Below are 24,223 nucleotides of genomic sequence, written 5' to 3'. Positions count from 1 at the left end.
AGAGACACCACAATTATGGTGGCATCGTTTGTTTGATTTTTTTCTTGACCAAAAAATAAATAAATCAACATCTAACCTCCTGTTAAGTTTCAATAACAGAGTCTGTAGACATAAAATCAATCTGGTTAGTAATGAATGAAGCTGGGCTGTGTTCAGTCCCCCGAAAAAACAGTGCAAAACGTTTATTAAATGGAAACGGTGATGCATTGAACGCCCTGTTCTGATGACGCAAGTGTTGCAACTATGGCAGCTGAGAAGGCCACTCTATGTGTTCTTTTTGAAGAATTTTCAGAGCCTGATGAAATCTACAAAACACACTCGATGTTACAGTCACCATCCAGAATAAAAGAGAACATCCCAATGGCGTGAAGGGATTTGTGGAAACTGTGGTTCCTAATTATTGTGATCCAACATTTGCCTCACATTTCAGGATGAAAATAAATTTCAGGTGAAGGATAATTCACTTCTTACCTCCGAGACTGTGTTATGATCTATATGACCTTATTATTTTTATTGTGAGTATTAGGCTAATCATTATTACTGATCGCTGTTGTATGCTATTGTAATATTTACCATTATATAATCAGAGGAGCATAGAAACGTTTATGAAAGTGTCACTCCACAATACAATAGCAAACTATATAAATATGTGTAGTATTTTTATGCTACATTAATTAGTGTATAGCACACCTTCCTAAGGAAAGGGTATGGACCAGAAGACATTGCAATTACTACGTGATATTTAGACAGACTTAAAGAAGTTCCAGATCTATACTTGTGCTCTTATTATTTCAGTTATTTTGCCTTTAATGTAAATAATTACATGTGCAAACAATATACTTGTTCTTGTGAATTTATTTTGATGTTAATTACATTTACTTACAAATTCATCATCATCATGTTGATATGCTATGTTACTATAAAACTCTTACGACAAACATGTCTTCTAATATCTTCAATTGTTGCGCATACTGAGGTGCAGCGGACACATATTAAATGACTTCACTTGGACCCATTGTGCGATGTGTCTCTTTAATACCGCGTGGTTTATATACACGTTGCTGCTGATTGGGCTGACATTTTTGACACACCCACCAAACAAGAGAAAACGTATCTCAAACCCCGTTGCACACCGTTTCCAGGAAACATGTCGTTCAACCCGGAAACCGTAGCAAAACATTGGGCCTGTGTGAGCCTGAACGTGCCCCTGGTGATGCTGTTTGTGGAGTTGTTTAATCAGATCTTGAGAGATGTCTTCTTTTAATTCAGTTGATTTCATCCAAAGCTGTGGCTGAAATCAGTTGCAGTTCTTGTGTTTCTCTTTTCTTTAATGAGGCTGCTTGTTAACAGCAGGTCTTCATCACTAACGCACAATCATCTATTAGTCACTTAATTATCTCATTAACTTCAACTCTTTGAGGACTTGGGATTTGACTTGAGACTTGAATGCAAAGACTCGAGACTTGAAAGGACTTGAAAGGAATGACTTAGCCTAGAAAAATCTAGGAATTAATATAACCATTTAAGTTTGAATTGTTTAGTCAGCAGTATGGTTTAAGGCAGGGGTGTCAAACTCAGTTCCTGGAGGGCCGCAGCCATGCACAGTTTAGTTCCAACCCTGCTCCAACACACAACCCAAGTAGTTTTCAAATAAGCCTGAAGGACATGATTAGCTGGATCAGGTGTGTTTAATTAGGGTTGGAGCTAAACTCTGCAGGGCTGTGGCCCTCCAGGAATTGAGTTTGACACCCCTGGTTTAAGGCAGTTCTGGAGGAAACAGCTATCATTGTTACAAAGCTGACCTTGACCTTTAAATAGTAACCCCCTCTTGCAACACCAGGAATGTAAAAGGCTGCCAGTGTTGACCCCTGGCCCCATTTCTTAACTGGATCCACATCTCTAAATAACCCTTTGACCTGCTGAGTCTATTCAGGTTGCCTACGTAACCATCAGTTTACCTATGAGTGACAGTTTCATGTTCTTTATGCAAAGTGGGGAAGGTACATTCCACTCTGTGCATGGACAATCATGAATCAAGTCATGGGTTCTTAAACGTTCCCTGCTTGGAGCACAATAAGCAAGGTAGGTGTAGGTGTTTTTCCCTTTTAGGTTATTTCTACAGATAATATATGGATCAAACTATGTTTCATTGGTTGTCATTTACTAATGCATGATAAAGGACAGATTTCAGTTTTGTCTTTTATTACTATCTAGGCATATTTGTCTGTTTTTACTTGAAGTCTTTTCAAAATGTATTCTCCACAATGACCATGAAAAATGTGGCAAATCCAACACAATATTTAATCGTTCCGTCAATATACTAGCACATTTGCTATCTAACAACAGCATAATAGCCATTCGTAGCAAAATGACATAATGACTTTTCCCAATTATGTTTTTCAACATCTATGTGTTATTGACAGGTTAAGCCCTGCATTATGATATATTATTTTATGTGGGGTCTAATTAGCCTCCAACTATGACTTTTTGAAAGAAATCAAGCACAGTACGTGTAAATGTCTTTTAGCATATCCTACTGTCCATTTACATGTCTGTCAGTTTACACGTGGAGTAGCATAGTGCAAAACTTGCTACAGAACCCGACATAATGTATAGACACCATACCTGGACATATTGATGCCAGAGTTCCTTGACCCATTTACTGTTCCTTTCAAAAGGAATTGTGTACCACTGTTTCATTCAAATTCTGATCAAATAAAGATACATTGTTTAGGAATCTGCACATGTGATAATGGAAGCATAATTAATGGCCCCTTGTGAGTAATAAAAAAGGAGATTTAGCACTTGTGCACTTATTGTAAAATAAGCTGCACAGTCAAAAATTTAGGAGCGCCTTCTGATCAGTGACAAAAATGAACCTTCTCATTACGAGGCAATATTTAACTCCTTAAAGTGATTTGCAGAGACACCTTGTGGCATTTTTTCTAACCTTATATCAAGATCAGCAATCTATATTTATAAACTTATATATTTCTTTTAAAATATATATGTATTTATATAATTGGAAAAAATAATGAAAACATTAATGAAAACAATAAATTAAATTAGGATAATAAGACACAATCAGGAAGAATAAGTTCAGTGTTTACTTTAGCTGGGCTCTTGACCCTTGACTTCCTGCATTGGTTCTTTCTATTGCACTGCATGTGATGTTATAAAGCAGAGAGATCATTGCTGTAGAATTTTAGTTTTAGTATATTTTAGTATATTAGTATATTTTAGTATATTTTAGTTTTCCAAAAAGAGGACAGTAGGGTGTAAGGTTTGTGGGTGGGGCTTTGCCTAAAAGTATAAGTAGCAAGGTATAATATAAAATACAAGTAGATATAATATAAAAAGAATAGGGAATGCTAGTGTTAGAGGGTCATTTGTAATATTACTATTTATGTCAACAACATACTGACCTGCACATTTATATTTATATTTTTTTATCTTTTATTTTATTTTATTCATTTATTTTTTTCTACTTTTCTTTTTCTTAATATTTGTATTCTATACAATTGCACTGTCCTTGGAGCGGACCTGACTTACATTTCACTGCTGGTTATACTCTGTATATAATTGTGTATGTGACGAATAAAAATCTTGAATCTTGAATTTTTAAATGAAAAACAAGTCAATAGAACAGAAAAAAATAGATAATGCTAGTGTTAGAAGGTCATTATTTATAATAAATAAAAAGACGATAAGTAGAAAGAATAGAGAAAGAATATAGAATGCTAGTGATAGAGGCTCTGTTTCTTTATAAATAAAACAATTAGTTAGAACAGAAATAGAATAGAGAGTGGAAATGCTAGAGGGTCAAGTTTTTTAATTAAAAAAAGCAGATAAAATTAGAATTAGCATTAGAATAGGGAGTGCTAGAGTTAGAGGGTCAAATGAAGGTGAAAGAGATGTGTTTTCAGCCGTTTTTTGAAAATATTAAGGACTCAGCTGCTTGGATTGAGTTGGGCAGGTCATTCCACCAGGAGGGAATAGTTAATGTAAAAGTCCATGAAGGTTTTATCATAAGAAGAATGTAAAATGTTTCAATACAAGCATTTCAGTCAAATGTAATTTATGCAATATTTCAAACCTTTAACCCACTTGGGAAAATCAACCCATGGCAACAGTTTAAAAGTAGCCCAATTCTGATGAAAAAATGTGGACTTGGCAACCCTGCTTCCAACAAGAGCTGCAGGAGTCAGATTTGACTGATCACAGGTCGAAAATAAGGAGAGATGACTGACAAGACCATGCTCGAGTATTTGCTGCTCAACAGATCCTGAGCTCATTGACAAATATCTGATCTTGTAAGCTGTGCTTTCCTAACACAGAGTGCGTGTGATCGCAAAATCGAAAGTGAAAGAAAAAACAAGCAAACGCTCATTCAAAAATATTTAAATACACCGCAGATGCGCCAAATTTATATACAATATTAGATTGTTTACATTTACATTTAGTCATTTTGCAGATGCTTTTATCCAAAGCGATTTACAATTGGGGAATACATGAAGCGATTCATCTTGAAGAGGCAATCAGACAGACGAAGTGCTCGCAACACCAAGTCTCAGGCATTGTTCAAGTAAGTACAAGCTTGCAAGGGAAGGAATAAATAACAAGAAAGATAAAGTGTTTTTTTTTTTTTTTTTTTTTTTTTTAGTTTAGGATGAAGTCAAATAGTGTCAAAAGAGATGAGTTTTCAGTTGTTGCTTGAAGATTGACAGGGATCCAGCACTCCAGATAGGGGTGGGAAGATCATTCCACCAGCCAGGAATGGTGAACGAGAATGTTCTTGAGAGTGATTTTGAGCCTCTCTGTGATGGTACCACGAGGCGTCGCTCACTAGCGGATCTCAGACTTCTGGAGGGGATGTAGATTCGTAATAGTGAGTGGAATAGTTGGTGGGTGCTGAGCCTGTGGGTGTTCTATATGCAAGCATCAGGGTCTTGAACTTGATGCGGGCTGCGACTGGTAGCCAGTGCAAGGAGATAAAGAGAGGTGTAACATGGGGTTTTTGGGCTCGTTGAAGACCAGTCGTGCCGCTGCATTCTGAATCATTTGTAGAGGTTTGATTGTGTTTGATGGAAGTCCAGCCAGAATAGCGTTGCAGTAGTCCAGCCTAGAAATGACAAGGGCCTGGATAAGAAGTTGTGCAGCATGCTCTGTCAGAAAGGGCCTGATCTTTCTGATGTTGTGTAATGCAAACCTGCAAGATCGTCTTTGCAATGTGCTCTTTGAAGGTAAGTAATTATTTATTTGTCACATACATAATCATACAAAGTATAACCAGCAGTGAAATGTAGGTATTATAGGAAGAGATACAGCTTGACATGAGGAGAGGGGGGAGAAAAAAAATAATTCACAGACTATGCTCCTTGGAGTACAGTGTGAGAACAGGAAAAACACCCCAGCAAACAAAAAGCACATAGTCAATCAACAACATAATCACACGACTGCAACAGGGGAGTAATCCAGTTCCGGCAAGCAGCCATCCGGTCCTGCAGCCATTCTCGGCGCCGGTCGGACCCGCTTGTCAGGCTGGTGGTACAAAGCGGCGAAGACGAGGGATCGGGGGTGGGGAGGTGAGTGCATATCTGTGTATGTGCATGTGTGTGTGTATGTGCCTGAGGAGCCGCCACGCTGGCATTCAAATCAAGTTGTCTCAGTCCGCAGAATGTGATAGCGACACAGCACGTTGCTATGGAGACAGCCTTGATCAGGACCCAGACAGAGTCAACAATCCGCAGGTGTCTGTGGAAGGGGGGGAGGAAAGCAAGAGCGTCACACTGCAGTGCTCTTCCCGGGTTGTTTTCCAACAAGACCTTGTCCGAGGCTGTGCTGTTATGAGAGAGCCGAAAGAAAATAAGATTGTTTGGTCTTGGGGTGAGTAGCCGTATTCCAATTTTCACGGCAACTCTCTTTGTCCATTCTGGTCTCCAAATCCATCAATTTTTCTTTTCAAATCCGAAAGCTTCTCCGTGATGGTATCCATATTGCGGTTAATAGTCTCAGTCTCAGAGCTGACCGCTCTGCCCACTGCTTCAATCGACGGGCAGCCTTGTGAGGCTTTTGACCCGTTTCCTGAATTTTACGATAACCCAGGGCAAAGCCTAATCCAATCAGAAGACCTGTTATCATGGAATAAAAATAAATAAATTGTCAGCTGGTCATCAAAGATTACACCAAGATTTCTGACCGAATTAATGGGGTAACTGTTGATGAACCTAATTGGATCGTGAAGTCATGCTGTAGAGTTGGAGTGGCAGGGAAGACAAAAAGCAGTCAGTTAAAGTAGTGGAGACTAAATGTCACCGTATGTCACTTCACACTTTAAATCGCTGGAGTAAAACACATGTTGTGGGAGTGGTCAGAAATTCAGCAGGAGCAGGATTAAGAAAACAGCTGAATCCCAGACATTTTGGCCGATTAAGAAATCCCGGCCGAGCGCATTTTATAGGCCCAAAAAGAGGACGTATGGTCACCCTAATCTAATAGTTATAGTGAATGAATTTTTAAATCTATGAAATGCATATAAAATTTGAATTCCTGTATCATTAAAATACACATACAAACAGAAATCAAGAACCAGCATATGAATCTCAACAATGGTGACAATACTATGGCAACACCATAGTAAAATCTCCCATGATGCACTGCAGTATGAAAAATTATTGGCACCACTGTTGAGGTTCGTATGATAACTGTTCATGTCTAAAAGGCTGAGCTGATATAAATTTTTTTCTTTTTCTCTTCTGCAGTTCAGTAATAGCTGAATGTCAGTCATTAAACCAAAGAGCGTGAGAACATGTCATGATGTTATGTTCATTCATTATGAGTTATAAGTAGTGGTGGGCAGAGCGAGGCTTCGTGAAACACTGAAGCAGTTGAAGCAAATGTGTCGAGGCTTCAAAACGTTTCGGTACCTGTCTCTACAGTGACACCTAGTGGGAATTTTCAAGTATTGCTCTGAAACAGCGTCGACAAAGAACCAATTGAGCGAATTGACGAATTGTAATGTATGTTGTGTCAGTGAGGCCACCAGGTGATAGGGGGGAGTGGTTAGTGTGCTCGATTGCAATGATGTTTCCGTGGGTTCGAATGCTGGGTGGAACAGTTACTTTTACAAAATTATAATAAACAATTAAAATGTGTGTTTTTATTGTTCTCTTCTTGTAAAGTTTTGAAACATCGGACTGACATCTGAATTAACAATTTGTGAATAAGTGTTACTTTGGTAATGACAAATAGACAATAAAATACATCAAGCCACAATGTCTTCCTTTTTTTAAATATAGAGATTTTTATTTAAAAATATTAATTGTTCTGCTATTGATGAACTTAGCCTACTTCTTTTTTCACATAGAATTTATCCAGCCTTTGAAAAAATCCTCTCACAAGGGACACTTGTCGCTGGCATGCACAGATACTTTTTAGCTAGAACGTACAGAGTAGGAAAAATAACTGCTCTCTCCTTCCAGTACTTTAGGGGATCTTCCATTCTGGGCAGAAACGCATCTGTGAGGTACTTTTTTAATTCCACTGTGGCATCAGCTGTAGCACGGCAAAAAGTTCCCATAAACAGTCCTGGCTTTCAGCTGGTGTTGTTGATGATGATGATGGACCTGATGCTGACCATTGTGACTCTGATTGAACAAGTGAAAATAGCAATTAGTTACAAAGTCTAAACTCATGTCATATATGAAGTTACATAATTATACAGATGAAATAACTCCATAAAATTAGATGAAGATTGAAAGTGCTCACCGTGAGTTGGTGAATTTGAACGCATCAACGAAGCGCACTCCAGTGTGAGGTGTTTTTCAGCCTCCTGGCCTTTGGCAGGATTTCCAAAAGCCACTATTTTGAATCTTGGGTCCAGCAATGTAGCCAATGCCAAGGCTCTGAATGACTCATACCCGCCACATCTGGACTGCAGACCTTCTTGCAGGTGTGAGCCTGTGCAAAACAGGAGCAAACCATATTAATTATATTATACACTTAAGATCATGTTGGATGCATTGTCAGTCACCATACACTGAACTTTGGAGGTAATTCCCCACTCAGACATGAGCAAGGTTTTAGCCTCCATGAGATGCTGGGCTGTGTGGGTTTGGTAAAACCTCCTTACACCCAATACAACAGTTACCATCTTTGCTTCTGGTGTAATGCAGTGACAAGTTACACCAAGATATCCGTCCATATTGATGGATGACCACATATCAGCCGTAAGATTAACAAATTCTGCCTTTTGTAGGTCTCTCATTGTCTTCTCCTTGGTGCTGTTATACCTTTCAGTGACTATAGTTTTAAGTGCCTTCCGGGATGGGAGGACATAGCTTGGATCAAGCTTGTTCACAAAGGCCCTGAAACCCATATCCTCCACAATAGTGAAGGGCTGCAAATCCTTCACCACCATGTCTACAAGAGCCTCATCCAATTCCTTTTGTCTGCCTTATAAAAGAGAGGAGTAAAACTTATTTTCAGTCAAATACATTTAAATTATTTAGATTGAAATAGTCCACAGCTATAAAGACTAATCTGTTGGTTCATTAGTTTGAAACCTTCCTGAACAAAGAAGTGTGTATATACACACACATACATACATAGATACATACATATACATATATAGAACTATATTGAATACATTGGCTAAGTTTGTGAGGTGCTATTTTTAAATATTCTCAGTGGAACTATTTTTAACACGATTGTTAATTGTGAGTGGGATGTTAAGTTGTAGGGCTTAGGTTGACATAGGCCTAAGTCTTTTTAAAAATATGTATTTTCTAAACAGTGTCTCAATACTTTGTGATCTGACTTAGATTTCATACAATGCATACCTTGCTTAGATGGCCCAGCGGTGCCAATAGGCAGCCTAGGTGCAGGAGCAATGTTACCATCCTCTGCACCCCCCAAAAGGGCAGGATGAGTGCTCCTCAAATGGCGCATCATGGATGACGTATTATTACAGTAGGCTAGCTGCCTATCACAATACATACATCTCACTTTATTTTGTGTTTCCAAATGGAAATGCTCCCACACCACAGAGGGCCGGCATCTCTTGTGTGGAGCTTCCATTATTATGCAATTTCAATATGAAATAATCTATCTAACAACTAGCCTATGATATCCTATCTGTAACTTGATGTGTTTGTCACTATCTAACGTATATGAATGTATATGTATGCCTATATGAATGTATCAGTATATCTATCCTAATTATCTGTCAATGTCTATAGCCTATCTATCAATATCTTAATAATAACTTTTAATGTAGCCGAAATATAATGAACCAAATTACACTATAAATATCACTATATCGCAAAATCTCTCTCCTCTCACAAAAACCCACGAAGTGAAGATGCGTTAACTGTACTTTTATACTTTGTGGGAGTTAGGTTGAGACAGATGTGCAATTGTGTGATTTGTTCCCGACCCTGTCAATCAAACGTCAAATCGGCAGGTATGACACGTCTCGAAACACTTGTGACACGCGCCAGAGCTTCGAATCACCATAGTCATGTGACATGGGTGTTTCGAATCAGGCTTCGGAGCAGTGTATCCCTAGTTACAAGCAAAAAGCACAAGTTAATTTGCTACTTCAAAGTTTGATTCAGTAGTGTACAAATGTTTGCTGTGAAACAATATTGTAATTGTTTAGAAGCAAATTACTTTAAATTACTAACAGGGTCAAGAGACAAAAAGCTAACCTTGACCACAATTATGGTGGCATCGTGTGTTTATTTATTTATTTATTTATTTTAGTTGATTCCATCCAAGGCTGTGGCTGAAGTCAATTGTAGTTCTTATGTTTCTCTTTTCTTCAATGATGTTGATTGAGCAGGTGTGCATCACTAATGTGCAATCATCATTTAATTAGTCACTTTAATTATTTAAGTTGAGCTCTTTGAGGACTTGGGATTTGACTTGAGACTTGCGTGTGACTTGAAAGGAATGATTTGTGGCCTGTAGCACAAAGGTTTCAGTTTTTACCCAGGTAAGTTCATGTTCAGTTTAAGCAAACTCTGAGTTTTTGGGCTCTAGAAAGTGGATTGGTTTTGAGCGGGTTTCTAGGTTAGCAATTTATTCTGGGTTAGCAATTGCAAACCCAAACTGGACCAATCAGCTGTGAGCAAAGTGACATATCTGATGCAATGAAGCCACTCCCCTGTATCTCTCACTCCAAATTAAAGCAGTTTACAGTCAAATAATTTTAGAGACAAAATTGGCCAACTTTTGCAGCTTCTTATTTTTATATTTATATTATATTCATTGTAATTGTTTATAAGTCATATAATATATTCATATAATTATTATATGAAGTGGCAAATAATTTTAAGTTTCGCATTTAAATTAAATGAAATATATACAGTCGTGGCCAAAAATATCGGCACCCTTGGTAAATATGATCAAAGAAGGCTGTGAAAGTTAATCTGCGTTGTTAATCCTTTTGATCTTTTGTTTAAAAAATTCACAAAAATCTAACTTTTCATTGGATAATAAGAATTTAAAATGGGGGGGGGGGTATCATTATGAAATATGTTTTTCTCTAATACACATTGGCCACAATTAACGCCACCCTTTTATTCAATACTTTTTGAAACCTCCATTTGCCAGTTTAACAGCTCTAAATTTTTTCCTATAATGCCTGATGAGGTTAGAGAACACCTGACAAGAGATCAGAGACCATTCCTTCATCCAGAATCTCTCCAGATCCTTCAGATTCCCAGCTCCATGTTGGTGATTCTTCTCTTCAGTTCACCCAACTCATTTTCTATAGGGTTCATGTCAGAGGACTGGAATGGCCATAGCAGAAGCCCACAACATCAAAGATCAGCAGTATATTTCATTATATCCCAGTATTTTCAATATATTATTTCACTTTATCCCTGTGTTCACCAAGCCCATCTTGAGTGTTTGCTGCTAAAAAGCCATTTTTTTAGTTTATCTGACCATAGAAGCCAGTCCCTTTTGAAGTTCCAGTCGTGTCTGATAACTGAATATGCTGGAGATTGTTTTTGGATGCGCTAGGAGAATTTTTCTTGAAACCCTCCCAAACAACATGTGGTGATGTAGGGGCTGTTTGACTATTTAAAAAAAAAAAAGGTTTTCTGAACTATTTTCTGCAAATCTCCAGCTGTGGTCCTTGGAGAGTCTTTATCCACTCAAACTCTCCTTCTCACCATGCATTAGGACGATATAGACACATGTCCTCTTCCAGGCAGTTTCAAAACATTTTCTGTTGATTGGAAATTCTTAGTTATTGCCCTGATGGTGGAAACAGGAATTTTCACTGCTCTAGCTCTTTTCTTAAAGTCACTTCACTAATTTGTGAAGCTCAATTATCTTTTGCTGCACATCAGAAATATATTCTTTGGTTTTTCTCATTGTGATGGATGATTAAGGGAATTTGGGCTTTGTTTTCCCTCCTATTTATATTTCTGTGAAACAGGAAGCCATGGCTGGAAAATTTCATTTTCATAATCCCCCTGGAGTGCTCAAAACTGTGAAAATGAATGGGAATATACTTCAGAGATATTTTACTCAATTTCTAGGGGTGCCAATAATTGTCCAACGTGTATTTGAGAAAAAACATTTATTTCATAATGATATTTCCCCCCATTTTAAATTCTTATATCCAATGAAAGGTTAGCCCTCTACCGCATGGTGTAGCCATATGGCAAGATACACTTTGTGTTAATTTCCTTGCCACTGCCTCTTTAAGAGAATATTCTTGTTTTTTTTGTTGGAGCTTAGTTTAGCCAATGATGTGCTTTGAAGTGAGTGAAGTGAAGTGACATACTGCCAAGTATGGTGACCCATACTCAGAATTGACTGCCATCTCTTGTCAGTAGTTGCTGAAAGCAAACTAAAACGTCAGTAACAAAGAAGGACCAGCCTGTGTCACATGCACAAAAAAAATCATAACGATCACCTCTGATAAGTTATAATGACATATTCACTACTCAAAAAGGTTTTTATGAAATTAGTTTTTGGTAAATCAATCAAATGTATGTGTTGCCAAGCTACAACACTGTGCAATAGTGGAATGATATTATTGCAATAGTTTAGCTAGCTAGCAAGGTCAGCTGCAATCTGTTAAACTGTAACAATAACAATATTAATGCTAGTGATATAATGTTGATAAGTTGTATGTTAATGGCATGTGTATAATGGATAAAATCAAGTTTAAATTGCAATTTTACTTTTGATTAGATATAAATACAGGTAACATTACATCAGTGAGCCACTGGCCTAACATGGTGTCTCAAAAAGGCAGATGCAAGTATCCTGGCTGTAAGGGTATTGTTAGGATGAAATGCACCAAATGTGAGGTATACCTGTGTCTCACCTCTGGAAAAAAAACTTCTTTGTGAAGTTTCATACATAGAGTGTCAAGGGTTATTGGTGGGGCTCAAGTTCTTCCTCTCATAAGATTGCGTAGTGTTGAATTTTCATGAACTGCAGTGTTTTTGTTTTGGTTTTATGTCAGTGTTTTATGATACGATATACAGTATTATATTTGTCTTAACTGTATAAATTTGAAATTTAAAGAATATTCATGAAAAATGTAATGAAATTCAAAGACTATAAAGCAATATTCAGATAAAAAGAATGGAATAAATAAAAGCAGAAGTTGCTGGAAAATACGTATAAGGTTATAAGTACTGTGGTAAAGCTTATAATAACACCAATTGAATCACCACAAACATTTCTGAGGAAAAATGTTAACTATAAGTAAACTTACACTTATTCTAAGTTAGATTCACTGTTGTATGTTGTTGCCGTATGGCAACCTATCATAAAGTATGCTAATATTAGGATAATATTTCTTTGCCCTTTTTTTTTCTTCTTTTTTTTTTTTTACAACACTTCAAGTTAAGCCATTCCAACAAAAGAAAAAGAGCCATATTTATAGGTCTATCATAATGTGTGCGGTAGAGGGTTAGATTATTGTGAATTTTTTAAATAAAAGATCAAAAGGATTAACAATGCAGATTAATGATTGTAAAGCGCTTTGGGTGTACAGCAATACACAAAGTGCTATATAAATGCATCATTCATTCATTAAGTTTCACAGCCTTCTTTGATCATATTTACCATGGGTGCCGATATTTTTGGCCATGACTGTATACATATAGATAAGCTTTAATATATCCAACCTTTAAAATGACTAAGCTTATGTTTTACTTTTTGAACTCTGTGTGAAACCATATACAAATAGCCTAATTAAATTCAGTTGATTTCTTTGCATAGTCATATATTTTCTTTCTGCTGCCTTCCCAAACTTTTGCTGCAGCAGAAGTGTTTATTCCTGCCTTGTAAATGCATTTAAATTTATTAAATTTTTAATAACGACATCTTTTAATCTGCACATGACTGCACGAGTCACGTGTCACGTGTCGCTCCAGAGTTAATCACGAACTCTGGTTCAAACTCTGACTTAACAGAGAATGTTTATATCGAGCTTTGTGAGCCCAGTGAACCTGGGGCCTGTACCATGAAGCCGGATTAACTGGCTAGCCAGGTAAGTTTCAGTTTAGTTTGCACCAATCGTGGGTTTTAGGTACCATGAAAGTGGCTTGGCTTTTAGCTGCATTCATTGCCATAGTAACTTACGCTCCACGGCTAACCTGCTCCGGGGCAGGTTATGTTCTGAGTTAGAGATCTCAAACTGAAATTGGACCAATCAGATGTGAGCAAAGTGATGCATGTCTGACACAAAAAAAGTCACTTCCCCAGTTTGTCTTGCTCCAAATTAAAGGTTTTTACTAAAAATGTCTGGCTTTAATGATAGTAATTACTTTATTTATATATATAGTTATTTTATATGATTTATATAATTATGATTTATATTATTAGTAATCCATTACACACAAGCATTTTTAGTTCAACAGTTATTATAATTTATTTTAAATGAATGTTAATATATACAGATCGTATGTAATATAAATAAGCTCAATCAATAGATAATGCTTTAAAAATGACTATGTGACCTTACATTTGAGTCTCTATCGCTTATCGCTGTATATTACCAACTGCATAAACTAACTTAACAAGTTCCACTTGTGACTGCACTGATGAAGCAAGATAGTTTATTTTATTTGTCCTCTTTCATTAACAAGTAATTTTGTTTCATTGTAAATGAAAAATTAACAATGGAAAAAAATAATTTAAATTCATCATATTCTTCAATCCTTTAACCAAGGCTCACGATTGGCTGTTCGGCAGTGATGTCACACATTCATGTGCACGTGCTCCACAAACTCAGGATCAAAGCCTGAGTTGACAAAGAAGGCTGATGATCAGCATCATGGTACCAACAAAGCCATATTGGAGTGGTTTGGTTTTGTCAACTCGAAACTAATCCAGTAACTCTGAATTTCTACCATCATGGTACAGGTCCCTCATATAAACCAGGCTGGCTTTATCAGGTTTTGTCAATTCAAAACTTACTCTGCAACGCTGAGTTCATTCATCTCGCTTCGTGCTACAGGTCATTGGTTCCGCCTCTGGTGAAATCAGCTGCTGAGTTCATGGGTGGAATAAACATATGGCAGGACTTTGGCTGTTTCTCAATATGCGTACTTGTCTGTACTTGTGTTCTTGTGGACTTGTGAAACGTCATCAGTCGCTGCCCAAGTACTGTTCCAATTCAAAGTTCACATCTAGCCAAGTCCAGTTCAAATCCCCGGATGTGTTCTTGATCCGCCCCTTTTACCGAGGATGCATCGAGAGGTGACTTGTGCGGACTTGATACGGGCCATAACCCAGAATTCAGTTCGTCCTCCCGTCCTCGAGAGTTCGTTCTTCTGAGTCGAACTTGGCAAGTCCAAACTCGAAAGGACGGAAGTCCAGACTCTGCGAACTTGGTATTGAGAAACGGCCCCCGTGTGATCGGCTGTGTAATCAGAGCAATGTGAGATTGGTGACAGCTGTGTGTCGTCAGTGCAATGGATGATGGGAATTGTAGTCCAATGGTGAAGTGCAACAGTGGTGTAATGCAAGAGTCCATGCGGTGTGACCTCTGGTGGTGAGTGAACGGAAGTTCATAGACCGGATTCGTGACACACACCAAACTTTGTCAACCTGATGCCAAGACACTGATAATTCTAAACGGTGTACGGAACTGCCATGTTGAGGGATTAATGATAATAATAAAAAAGGAAACTTTTAAGTCCATTGTTGGGTTTATATTAAATTGAGATTTTAGTTATTCACATCATAGCACTACTAGCTGTCAGCAGGAAGTGTGCACATTCAAATGAGTGGCATAATTGTACTCTATTGTAATTCTCTGGCAATGTTCTGTATTTTGAGAGGAAATCATGACACTAAAAGATAGTCACCTCTTAATTAAGCAGCCTTTATTTATATCTAAAGTATTGCATATATTAGAAAAAATGTTTTATTCGGTTTTCATTTTATGCATTATGTGTAAGTAAAACAAATAAATTAGTGGCTGAAGGAAATTTTCAGACGTAAATACTTACTTTTATTTAGGTATTACGGTCACACTTTATTTTAAGGTCCAATTCTCGCTATTAACAAACCATTGACTACGAGTTTTGCCTCAAGAAACTCCTTAATGCTTATTAATAAGGTAGTAAGGTAGTTGTTAAGTTTAGGTATTGGGTAGGATTAGGGATGTAATATAGTAATGCAGAATATGTGCTCTATAAGTACTAATAAAAAGCCTATATGTTAATAATAGGCATGCTAATAAGCAACTAGTTAAAAGTAGTTAATAGTTAATAATGAGAATTGGTCCCTATGTGAAAGTGTTACCCAAAGTATTTCTGGTATTACATTTGGATGCATATTTAGACAGTATAATTTTTATTTTTTTTGTTGGAAAAATTTAGATTCCTTTTTAATGGTAACTAACTGGTTAGCAGTCTCCATTTGAAACTTTGATCTCACTCTGTCTCTCTCTTTGTCTGTCTGTTTTACACTCTTGAAGTTTTGTGGCTGAATTATTTATTTTATTAAAAATATATATTTTTTTTTACAGTCACAGTAGCATGTAATTAAAGGCTGTGTATTTTCGTATTTTTTGTATTTCTCATTTGTTTGATATGGAGGTCATTTTAGAGAATGACTATTAAGAATAGAAGTATTATAATTGTTTTAGGACCATTTATTATTTTCCGGTCAGAACTAATACACCTACAGCATACTCCCACCTTACAGTATACGCACTGCACTTTAATTCCATACAGTTCAAACTGGACTGCCAGTACACTACTGCACTAATACAACAATATTTTTGCTACCACTGGATACCATCCAATGCACATCCATGACATTTGCGTATCCGGTTTATATATAATCTGCTGCATCTTCACACATTATTGTGTGTATATGTGTACATAATGTAGAATGTGTGTATCGATAACTGTATGTATGTCTAATAGTACACTGTGTGTACTGAGTATATGTATGTGTACATTACACATTGTCATCTGTATAAGTCTGTAAGTATGTATAGTAATGTTTATATGTAAATTGTTTCTGCACTGTCTGGAGCACGCTCTCAAGAATTTCACTCACCAAGACACGTGTGCTGTGGTGATGTGACAATAAAAGTGATTTGATTTGATATTTTTTGTATGTTCATATTGCAAGTATGACAATTGGCACCAAGTTTCATACCATTTCCGGACACTAGCAACCAGTGTTGGGGGTAACGCATTACAAGTAACGCGAGTTACGTAATAATATTACTTTTTTCAAGTAACTAGTAAAGTAACGCATTACTTTTTAATTTACAAGAAAATATCTGAGTTACATTTTCAAAAAAGTAACGCCAGTTACTTTTTGGCAGCGGCTATTTGCACAGTGCAAATAGCATATTTTTTAGTGACAGATGCTATTTACACTAAGTGCAAATAGCAATAGATTCTGTTTACACTGTTAAAATAGCAAGATTTTTTGCTATTTATACTACTTATTGCAAATAGTGGCAATTATCTGCACCTCAGTATTGTAGTACATTATAAAACAGTACGCAATAATAACGTACTGAGTGTAAATTATAATTTTAATTCAAATTTATTAAATGGATGCCACCTTATTGGGACAATAAAGCCCTCCCTACATCTACCCTAACCCTACCCGATACTTTATTTTCAACTTTTTGATTATTTCCTTGTTTTATTGAAAATAAATGCCTTTCTGATGCGATATGAGATTTGAAAAGGGAGAAAAAAATGTTTGGCAAAAGGTGGGTTCGAACTCGGGTCGATCGCGTCAAAAAGCATGTGCCTTACCATCTACGCCACTGAAACTGATGTTAAACTAACTTCTTTTTTTATTGTTGACTAACCCAATCACACGTTAGTGGGCGGAGTTAGTGTAAATAGCCTTTGCCAACAAGATGGGCTATTTGCACAGTGTAAATAGACACTCCGTTACTTTTTCCCCATTTATTGACTGACAGTGCGCTGTGTGAACATGCTGTTACTATAGATCTTAATGTGAATGTGCATGAATTCATCCCACTCGCAAAAAAACAGATTTAGTATTCATCTAAATGAATTAAAACAGTGAAATGCAAACTCAGAATATGACGCAAACTGCAATAATTAAATATGTTAAACAACACAAATGTGTCTAATCCAGTGGCGGCTGCTGGTCTTTCAAAGAGGGGAAGCTCATTTTCGGCCTACATCATAAAAATTGTCCATTTATTTATACGTAAATTCTGTCATCGTGTGCAGTTTGCTAGCTGGCTAGTTCACCGCCTGGCCTACTGTATGAATGAATGAATGAACAAACGATCTAAAAAAACATTAAACTCGATGGAGGAAATGTGGGAATTAGGTTAAACTGAAACAAGGAATGTGGTGTATAATTGTGTGAAACGTATAATGAAAATTGGCCAGCAATTTCGCCAAGCAAATATCAAGAAATAGGTTGCAGCAGTTTGTCTTTTGACTACACTTGCAAAGTCCACTATGGGACTGAGCTCGAATCAGTGTTGCCAACTTCTTTCGATGGAAAGTAGCTAAAGCCAGTTTGAAAAGTCGCTAAATGTCGCCAGATGACGTCATGCGCTTATTACCATATTAATTACGTCATCGCGTCATTTTGCCTTTTACATTGTTTGTCTCTCTGTGCTCATACTGTATTTTAATGCAGCCAAATTCTCAATAAAACTGTTCTCCTTTATATATTTTACTGTTTATGTTGTCAGTCAACGGGATAAATATGAAATAGTGACTGAAACGCAGCCCTTTAAGAATACATAACCAGCTCTCCCTCCCAAGAAGTTAGTCTGCACAAAAATCCTAATTTATAATCGAGCCGTCGTCTGATGAAATCAAATAATACACACAAGATAAGACAAGACAATTCCTGTGCTGTGATTTCGGCTATATTTGCATGTAAAATTAGAGAAGCAACATATCTATTTGAACTGAACGCGCTACTCCTCTCAGCCGCTCACTGAACAGAGAAAGAGGTGCGTGCGCGCTGACCTCGCGCCGTTGCGGCAGTTCCAGCGATCACAGAGACTCGCTAAGGTTTGTCAAAGAAGTCGCTAGATTTGTCGCTAGTCACTTTTGGGGAAAAAGGTCACTAGGGTGGTCTGAAAAGTCGCTAAATTGGCAACACTGGCTCGAATGGCTTCAGCATCAGCGACTTCTTATAGGACACAATCGCTGTCAATCAAAAGGAGATGCAGTCTTTCGACAAACCCTCCAATCATCACGCAGAAGCCCGGAGTCCAGTCCCGCCCACTCCTCCATTCACCCCCAGAGACGCTGAGCGTCCGGGGGCGGGACATAATCGCAGCATTTATCCAATGAGCGTCTCGTTTTGAAGCACTGAAAAAAACTGTTCAAAGCAGCTCCATAGAAGTCAATGGACGCTGGGCTTCAGCAGGCAAATACACTGATGCTACGGGAATATATGAGAAGGAAATCGAGTTACCTGCTATATGTAGCTGATTCTGAACGAACTCGTCTTCGAGATTAACGTGTTTTAACGCATTTTTAATCAATAAAATGTTAACACAATAGTACATGTTTGACCATTAATTTTTTGACATTATAGGGGAAGCTGAGCTTCCCTTGCAGTCTTAAAGAAATCGCCACTGGTCTAATCCCATTTTATTAACCAATGTCTTTGCTGCTGACCTTTGATGATCCAGTTCAACCATAAGAAACAATGACTTTAGATAAACTAACAATTGTACTTCATTGTTTTTTTATTGCCGAAGAGTGTTAAACCTTCTTATCCTGAGTTTTACTTTACAGACGTGAATTTACTTTTCCTTCACAAGATACAGGGCTTTTACATTTGTATTAATGTAATTTCTTGTATTAAAAACAATCAAGCCCTGCTCATATTTAAAAAGTAACGCAAAAGTAACGTAACGCATTACTTTCCATAAAAAGTAGCTAAGTAACGTAATTAGTTACTTTTTTAGGGAGTAACGCAATATTGTAATGCATTACTTTTAAAAGTAACTTTCCCCAACACTGCTAGCAACTGAAGAGAAAGGGTTAAATGCATGTGTCCACCGTTCATTGTTTTCCTGAAGCTGCTTGCAGCTATATATCTATTTTAGATTTATATTGTTTTGTTTATATCATACTGTCATACTATTTGACCATTTTAAATGCAATTGCAGTGAATAATAGCATTTTATTTTGTTTCCTTTAGCTGAACCTCTGGTGCAGGTGGATGGGAAACCCAACTGCTGTTTCTTCAAGTTCAGTCCAAAACTGATGTTTACCAAGGTCCTGAAAGCCCAGCTGTGGGTTTATCTGCGGCCACTACAGCAAACTTCCACTGTTTACCTGCAGATCCTTCGCCTTAAACCTATCACTGAGCAGGGAAGCCGACACATCCGCATCCGGTCGCTCAAAATCGAGCTCAGTTCACAAGTTGGTCATTGGCAGAGCATTGATTTCAAGCATGTGTTGCAGAACTGGTTCAAGCAGCCACACACAAACTGGGGCATTGATATAAATGCCTATGACGAGAGTGGCAATGATCTGGCTGTGACGTCTCTGCGGCCTGGAGAGGAAGGACTGGTAAGGACCCTTAGACCTGCTAGACCAAAAATACTGCTATAGTGGAAACAATAATCAACGTACTGAACCAAATGTAATTTTTTTTTTAGCTTTATGTCACTTGAGATGCATTTGAGACTGCAATTTCTACAAGGTGCTTGACCCATCTCTGTATGTCTACTTCCTCCCGTAATCTCCAGCAGCCGTTCCTGGAGGTCAAGGTTCTTGAAACAACCAAGCGCTCACGGAGAAATCTGGGTCTTGACTGTGATGAGCACTCCACGGAATCCCGCTGTTGTCGCTACCCGCTCACAGTGGACTTTGAAGCTTTTGGCTGGGACTGGATCATTGCACCCAAACGTTACAAGGCAAACTACTGTTCAGGCCAGTGTGAGTACATGTTCATGCAGAAGTACCCACATACTCATCTGGTTCAGCATGCCAATCCTAGAGGCTCGGCAGGGCCATGCTGCACGCCCACGAAGATGTCGCCGATAAACATGCTGTACTTTAATGATAAACAGCAGATAATCCATGGCAAAATCCCAGGAATGGTGGTGGACCGTTGTGGCTGTTCATAGAATAATGTGTTTTGGTTGAGCTAAGGGAAAGTGATGGAGGGAGGGTGTTAGGAATGAAATCTGGCACCTACAAGTCTCTGCAATTTCCTTTTATTTTCCTTACATTCCTTGGAAAGAATACTACATAATGTACAGAGAACAAAAAGACATTTGTTATTTCTTTCATAACTCTAGTAGAACACTCTTAGGTCCAGGATCCTAATAAATCCTAATTTCTCCCTTTATTATATGAATCTGAATTTTAGTTCTACCATCATTTTATATATATATATATATATATATATACACATACACCATACACACACACACACACACACACACACACATACAAGAAGACTTGGTTTCTTGATTTTTATTTTTGATGCATTGTGCTGGATAGTTCTGAGATTCAGGTCCAAAATCTCGCTTTACATCAAATCTATCCTTATTGTCTTGTTGCTTTGTGTAATATTACACATTCAGAGAAAATAGAAAAAAAAATACTTGATGCTGGAAACTTGTTGAATTATGGCTGGTAAGGGGACCGTTTCAGAATGGAAGATGATATAAAAACGTAGTGCAAGATATAATAGAACATAAGACAAAATACTCATTAATTTGTGGAGTTGTGTTGATCTATCATTTAGGAAAGTATAATATTATTATATATTTTTTTATTATTATTTGCATATATGCATCTTTCATTTGTGAGAAAGATTTTGACATTGAGTCCAAAGTGTTTAAGCCAGCATACTAAATCTTATTCTAGGTTTCCTACATGTATTTTTATTGTACTTTAATGATAATGTTATGCATTAAAGAAATCATGACAGGAGACAAATGCACCCCACCCCCTCCACTAAAGCTGCTTTCACTATGGTGTGACATTCCAAATAGTCCCTTTCATGACTACTTTGATCCTCTTTTTACTCATGAAAATGACAAAGGAAAAGAAAGGAAGATATTTTTTATTGCTACCACTTTTAAGGGGAAAATTATCATAACCATTTATTTTAGACGCATGAATTAATGAAATTTATGATGTAGTACTATTCATTTGTTTCTACATCTGTGATAGACAAAATAAGTAAAAGAAGTGAAAAGTGTGTCGCAAACAGTAATTTAATTGTAATTTGTGTAAAAAAAAATATTTTCCATGAACTTCAATTTTACATAAATGCTATTTTCAGAAATGTCTTCTCTGCTTACATAAACTCTGCCTTAACAATCTGTTATCAATAAATCGGTGTCAAGGTAAACCAAAATAATACAAAAATGTTCATGGCTATATGCAGTTGTACTGAATACAAATAAGTTTTCAGCTGTACTGAATACAATTACATATAGGTCACTATATTGGCACATGTATTTACATGAATAAAAAGAACAGATTGTCACTGTGGATCACAACAGTACTATAAGACACTTATCTGCAATTTAGAGAAAAGTCATTTAATTTAACGTTAGTTTTATTTAATTAAATAACATTCCCTATCCCTAACCAAACTTTAATGGTACAGTAAACTTTGGGAGTGCTGAAAAAGCAAAGGATGGAGAGGGGGAGTGGTACAGTAGAATAGAAATCTTTTTCTATTCTTCAAATATGTCCCGTTGTTAAAAACAAAAGCACTATGATGTTGGATAAAAGAGGAGCCTTCTTACACTAAATCTAAGTAATATATGTATATATCACAAAAGAGAAAAAGACAAAAAAGGATGGCAGTGTGATGGTGCTGAAGGGTATAAAAGATTATTTTGGGCACTCTACTTACCAACAATAAATTTTGCACTATGGGAAGTAAATGGCAAGAGGAATTTGTATTTCCATTTCTATTTGACCTTTTCAAGCACAAGAACTTTGTAGATGAATTTTAATAACTTAGTAATGTCTATGGAGTTTACACAAGGGATAGTCCATCCACCATATCTTTATGTTAAGTCTTTATGCTTTTGAAATCTTTCTGCTGAAGCAGAGACCAGTTGTTGGCCCAATCTAAAACAAATCATATCTAAAATTTCAAAGCTGATCTATGTCTGAAGTTTTAAATTGCTGTTTTGTAATACTATCAAATCCACAAAACTGAACTTTATAAAGCCTTAACATTCTAGATAACATCTGATTTGAAAGGCAAGTTTTGGCAACTATTGCTTGTGGCTTGAAAAAACAGTGACTATGCACCATGAGAACACAGGTCTTGTATTTAGTATTAACTAGCAACGAACATTTTAACTAGGTAAACAACAGAAACAAGGTTATATGGGCCACAAGTAATTATTTCTACTGAAAATTAAATCAGTCACAAAATAAGTAAAATCTACCTCATCAAAACAGTTTGAAACCTTGCTATGAAATTAAAATTGGCAAATTTTATAACATCTGAAAACAGCCAAAATCCTCTATTTATGGTCAAAATACAAATGCATGTAATTGCATCAAACTTTTTACTCTTACTATTTCAGTTCTGTCAATGTTTTTTAGAACATTATTACTTGAATGATGTACAAGTCTTCTAAAATGCCACAGTGTCTCTATATTAAGGTCCTTTAAGGATACAAAGAATGGAACGCATGATATGGAGATCATAAGCCATCACCCTGTTAAGTTGTACAATTCGAAACTTATGTATAATGTAATGTTCTTAATGTTTTTTTCATTTGTAATGATTTGTAAATGTGAAAAAAAAAATCCAAATGAAAACATTCTACATTATATACAGTTGACAGACTCTGCTTTGAAGATTTACCTACTTATTTTAGTCATGTTCAACCACTCTTTATGTTGTGTAGAGAAATTATGAAGTAGTTTGGTTTTCATGCAAAAAAGAAAACATTATAATTTCTGTCCTTGTTTTTGTTTGATGTACATGTTTTCTACAATAAATACTTTATTTAGAATACAAAAGGACTGCCCCTTTCTTAATACACTGACTATTTTGACTGACTGATTATGTCAATAAGAGTTATTTCAGTTTTTAGTTTTTGGTTTTTTTGGTTCAAGAGGTTGCGGTGGCTTTTTATTGTTTTTTGTTTGTATTTGTTTTTTTCAGAAAAGATCATGAGGAACTGAGTTTGAAAAAAAAAACTATACAGTGTCTGCACAGTTTCAAAGAATTCATGTATGTTTTTAACACAGTCCAACAAAACAAAGTTTAGTCAATGTGCATGGCAATTACTATAGGCCTACAATGCTTGTGGGACATATTTTCACATTTTTTTTCTGCTACACAATTGTGACAGGCAAACAATGCATGTGGTCAGTATTGCATTTATGTAATGCCTGTTTGATCATTTTCAAGAGAAATTTGGAATTTAATCGACTGGCTGGAGAAAAATTAAGGAGAAAAAATAAGTTCCTCTAATACAAAGCCACCATGCAATTAACATATCACCACAGACACCTGCCCCTTTTTGCTGACATGCTTGCTTTCATCCACTATTAAGGCAAACAATCCAATCTCAATCTCACTACTTATTTGCTCTCTCACCTATTTAACAAAAAATATTTAATAAAATATTTATCAAACAATTAATATTTAATGCCTATTTAATTAAAATTAGCTTGTTTATTGTGGTGTGTGTGTTTGGATTTTGTGGATTGTCAAGTATTTTTTTCCCCCAACAAACTTATCAATAAGATGC

At 36.6% G+C, this 24,223-nt stretch overlaps 1 protein-coding gene across 1 annotated transcript in view; it reads left to right on the top strand.

Moving 5' to 3' along the window:
• Positions 1-20,605, top strand: part of LOC306855002 (growth/differentiation factor 11-like) — a gene marked incomplete at both ends in the record, with an annotated part of 42,867 nt that extends 22,262 nt beyond the window's left edge. The window contains 2 exons of the mRNA XM_079393373.1: positions 19,672-20,045; positions 20,225-20,605. Coding sequence (XP_079249499.1) covers positions 19,672-20,045; positions 20,225-20,605 — 755 coding nt within the window. The remainder of the gene's footprint in view (positions 1-19,671; positions 20,046-20,224) is intronic.
• Positions 20,606-24,223: the final 3,618 nt, after the last annotated feature.

This window comes from Barbus barbus (genome assembly GCF_936440315.1).
Source record: "Barbus barbus genome assembly, chromosome: 35".
NCBI classification, from domain to species: Eukaryota; Metazoa; Chordata; class Actinopteri; order Cypriniformes; family Cyprinidae; genus Barbus; species Barbus barbus.
Note: the sequence above shows the minus strand (reverse complement) of the source record. Positions and strands in the feature narration are given on the sequence as shown.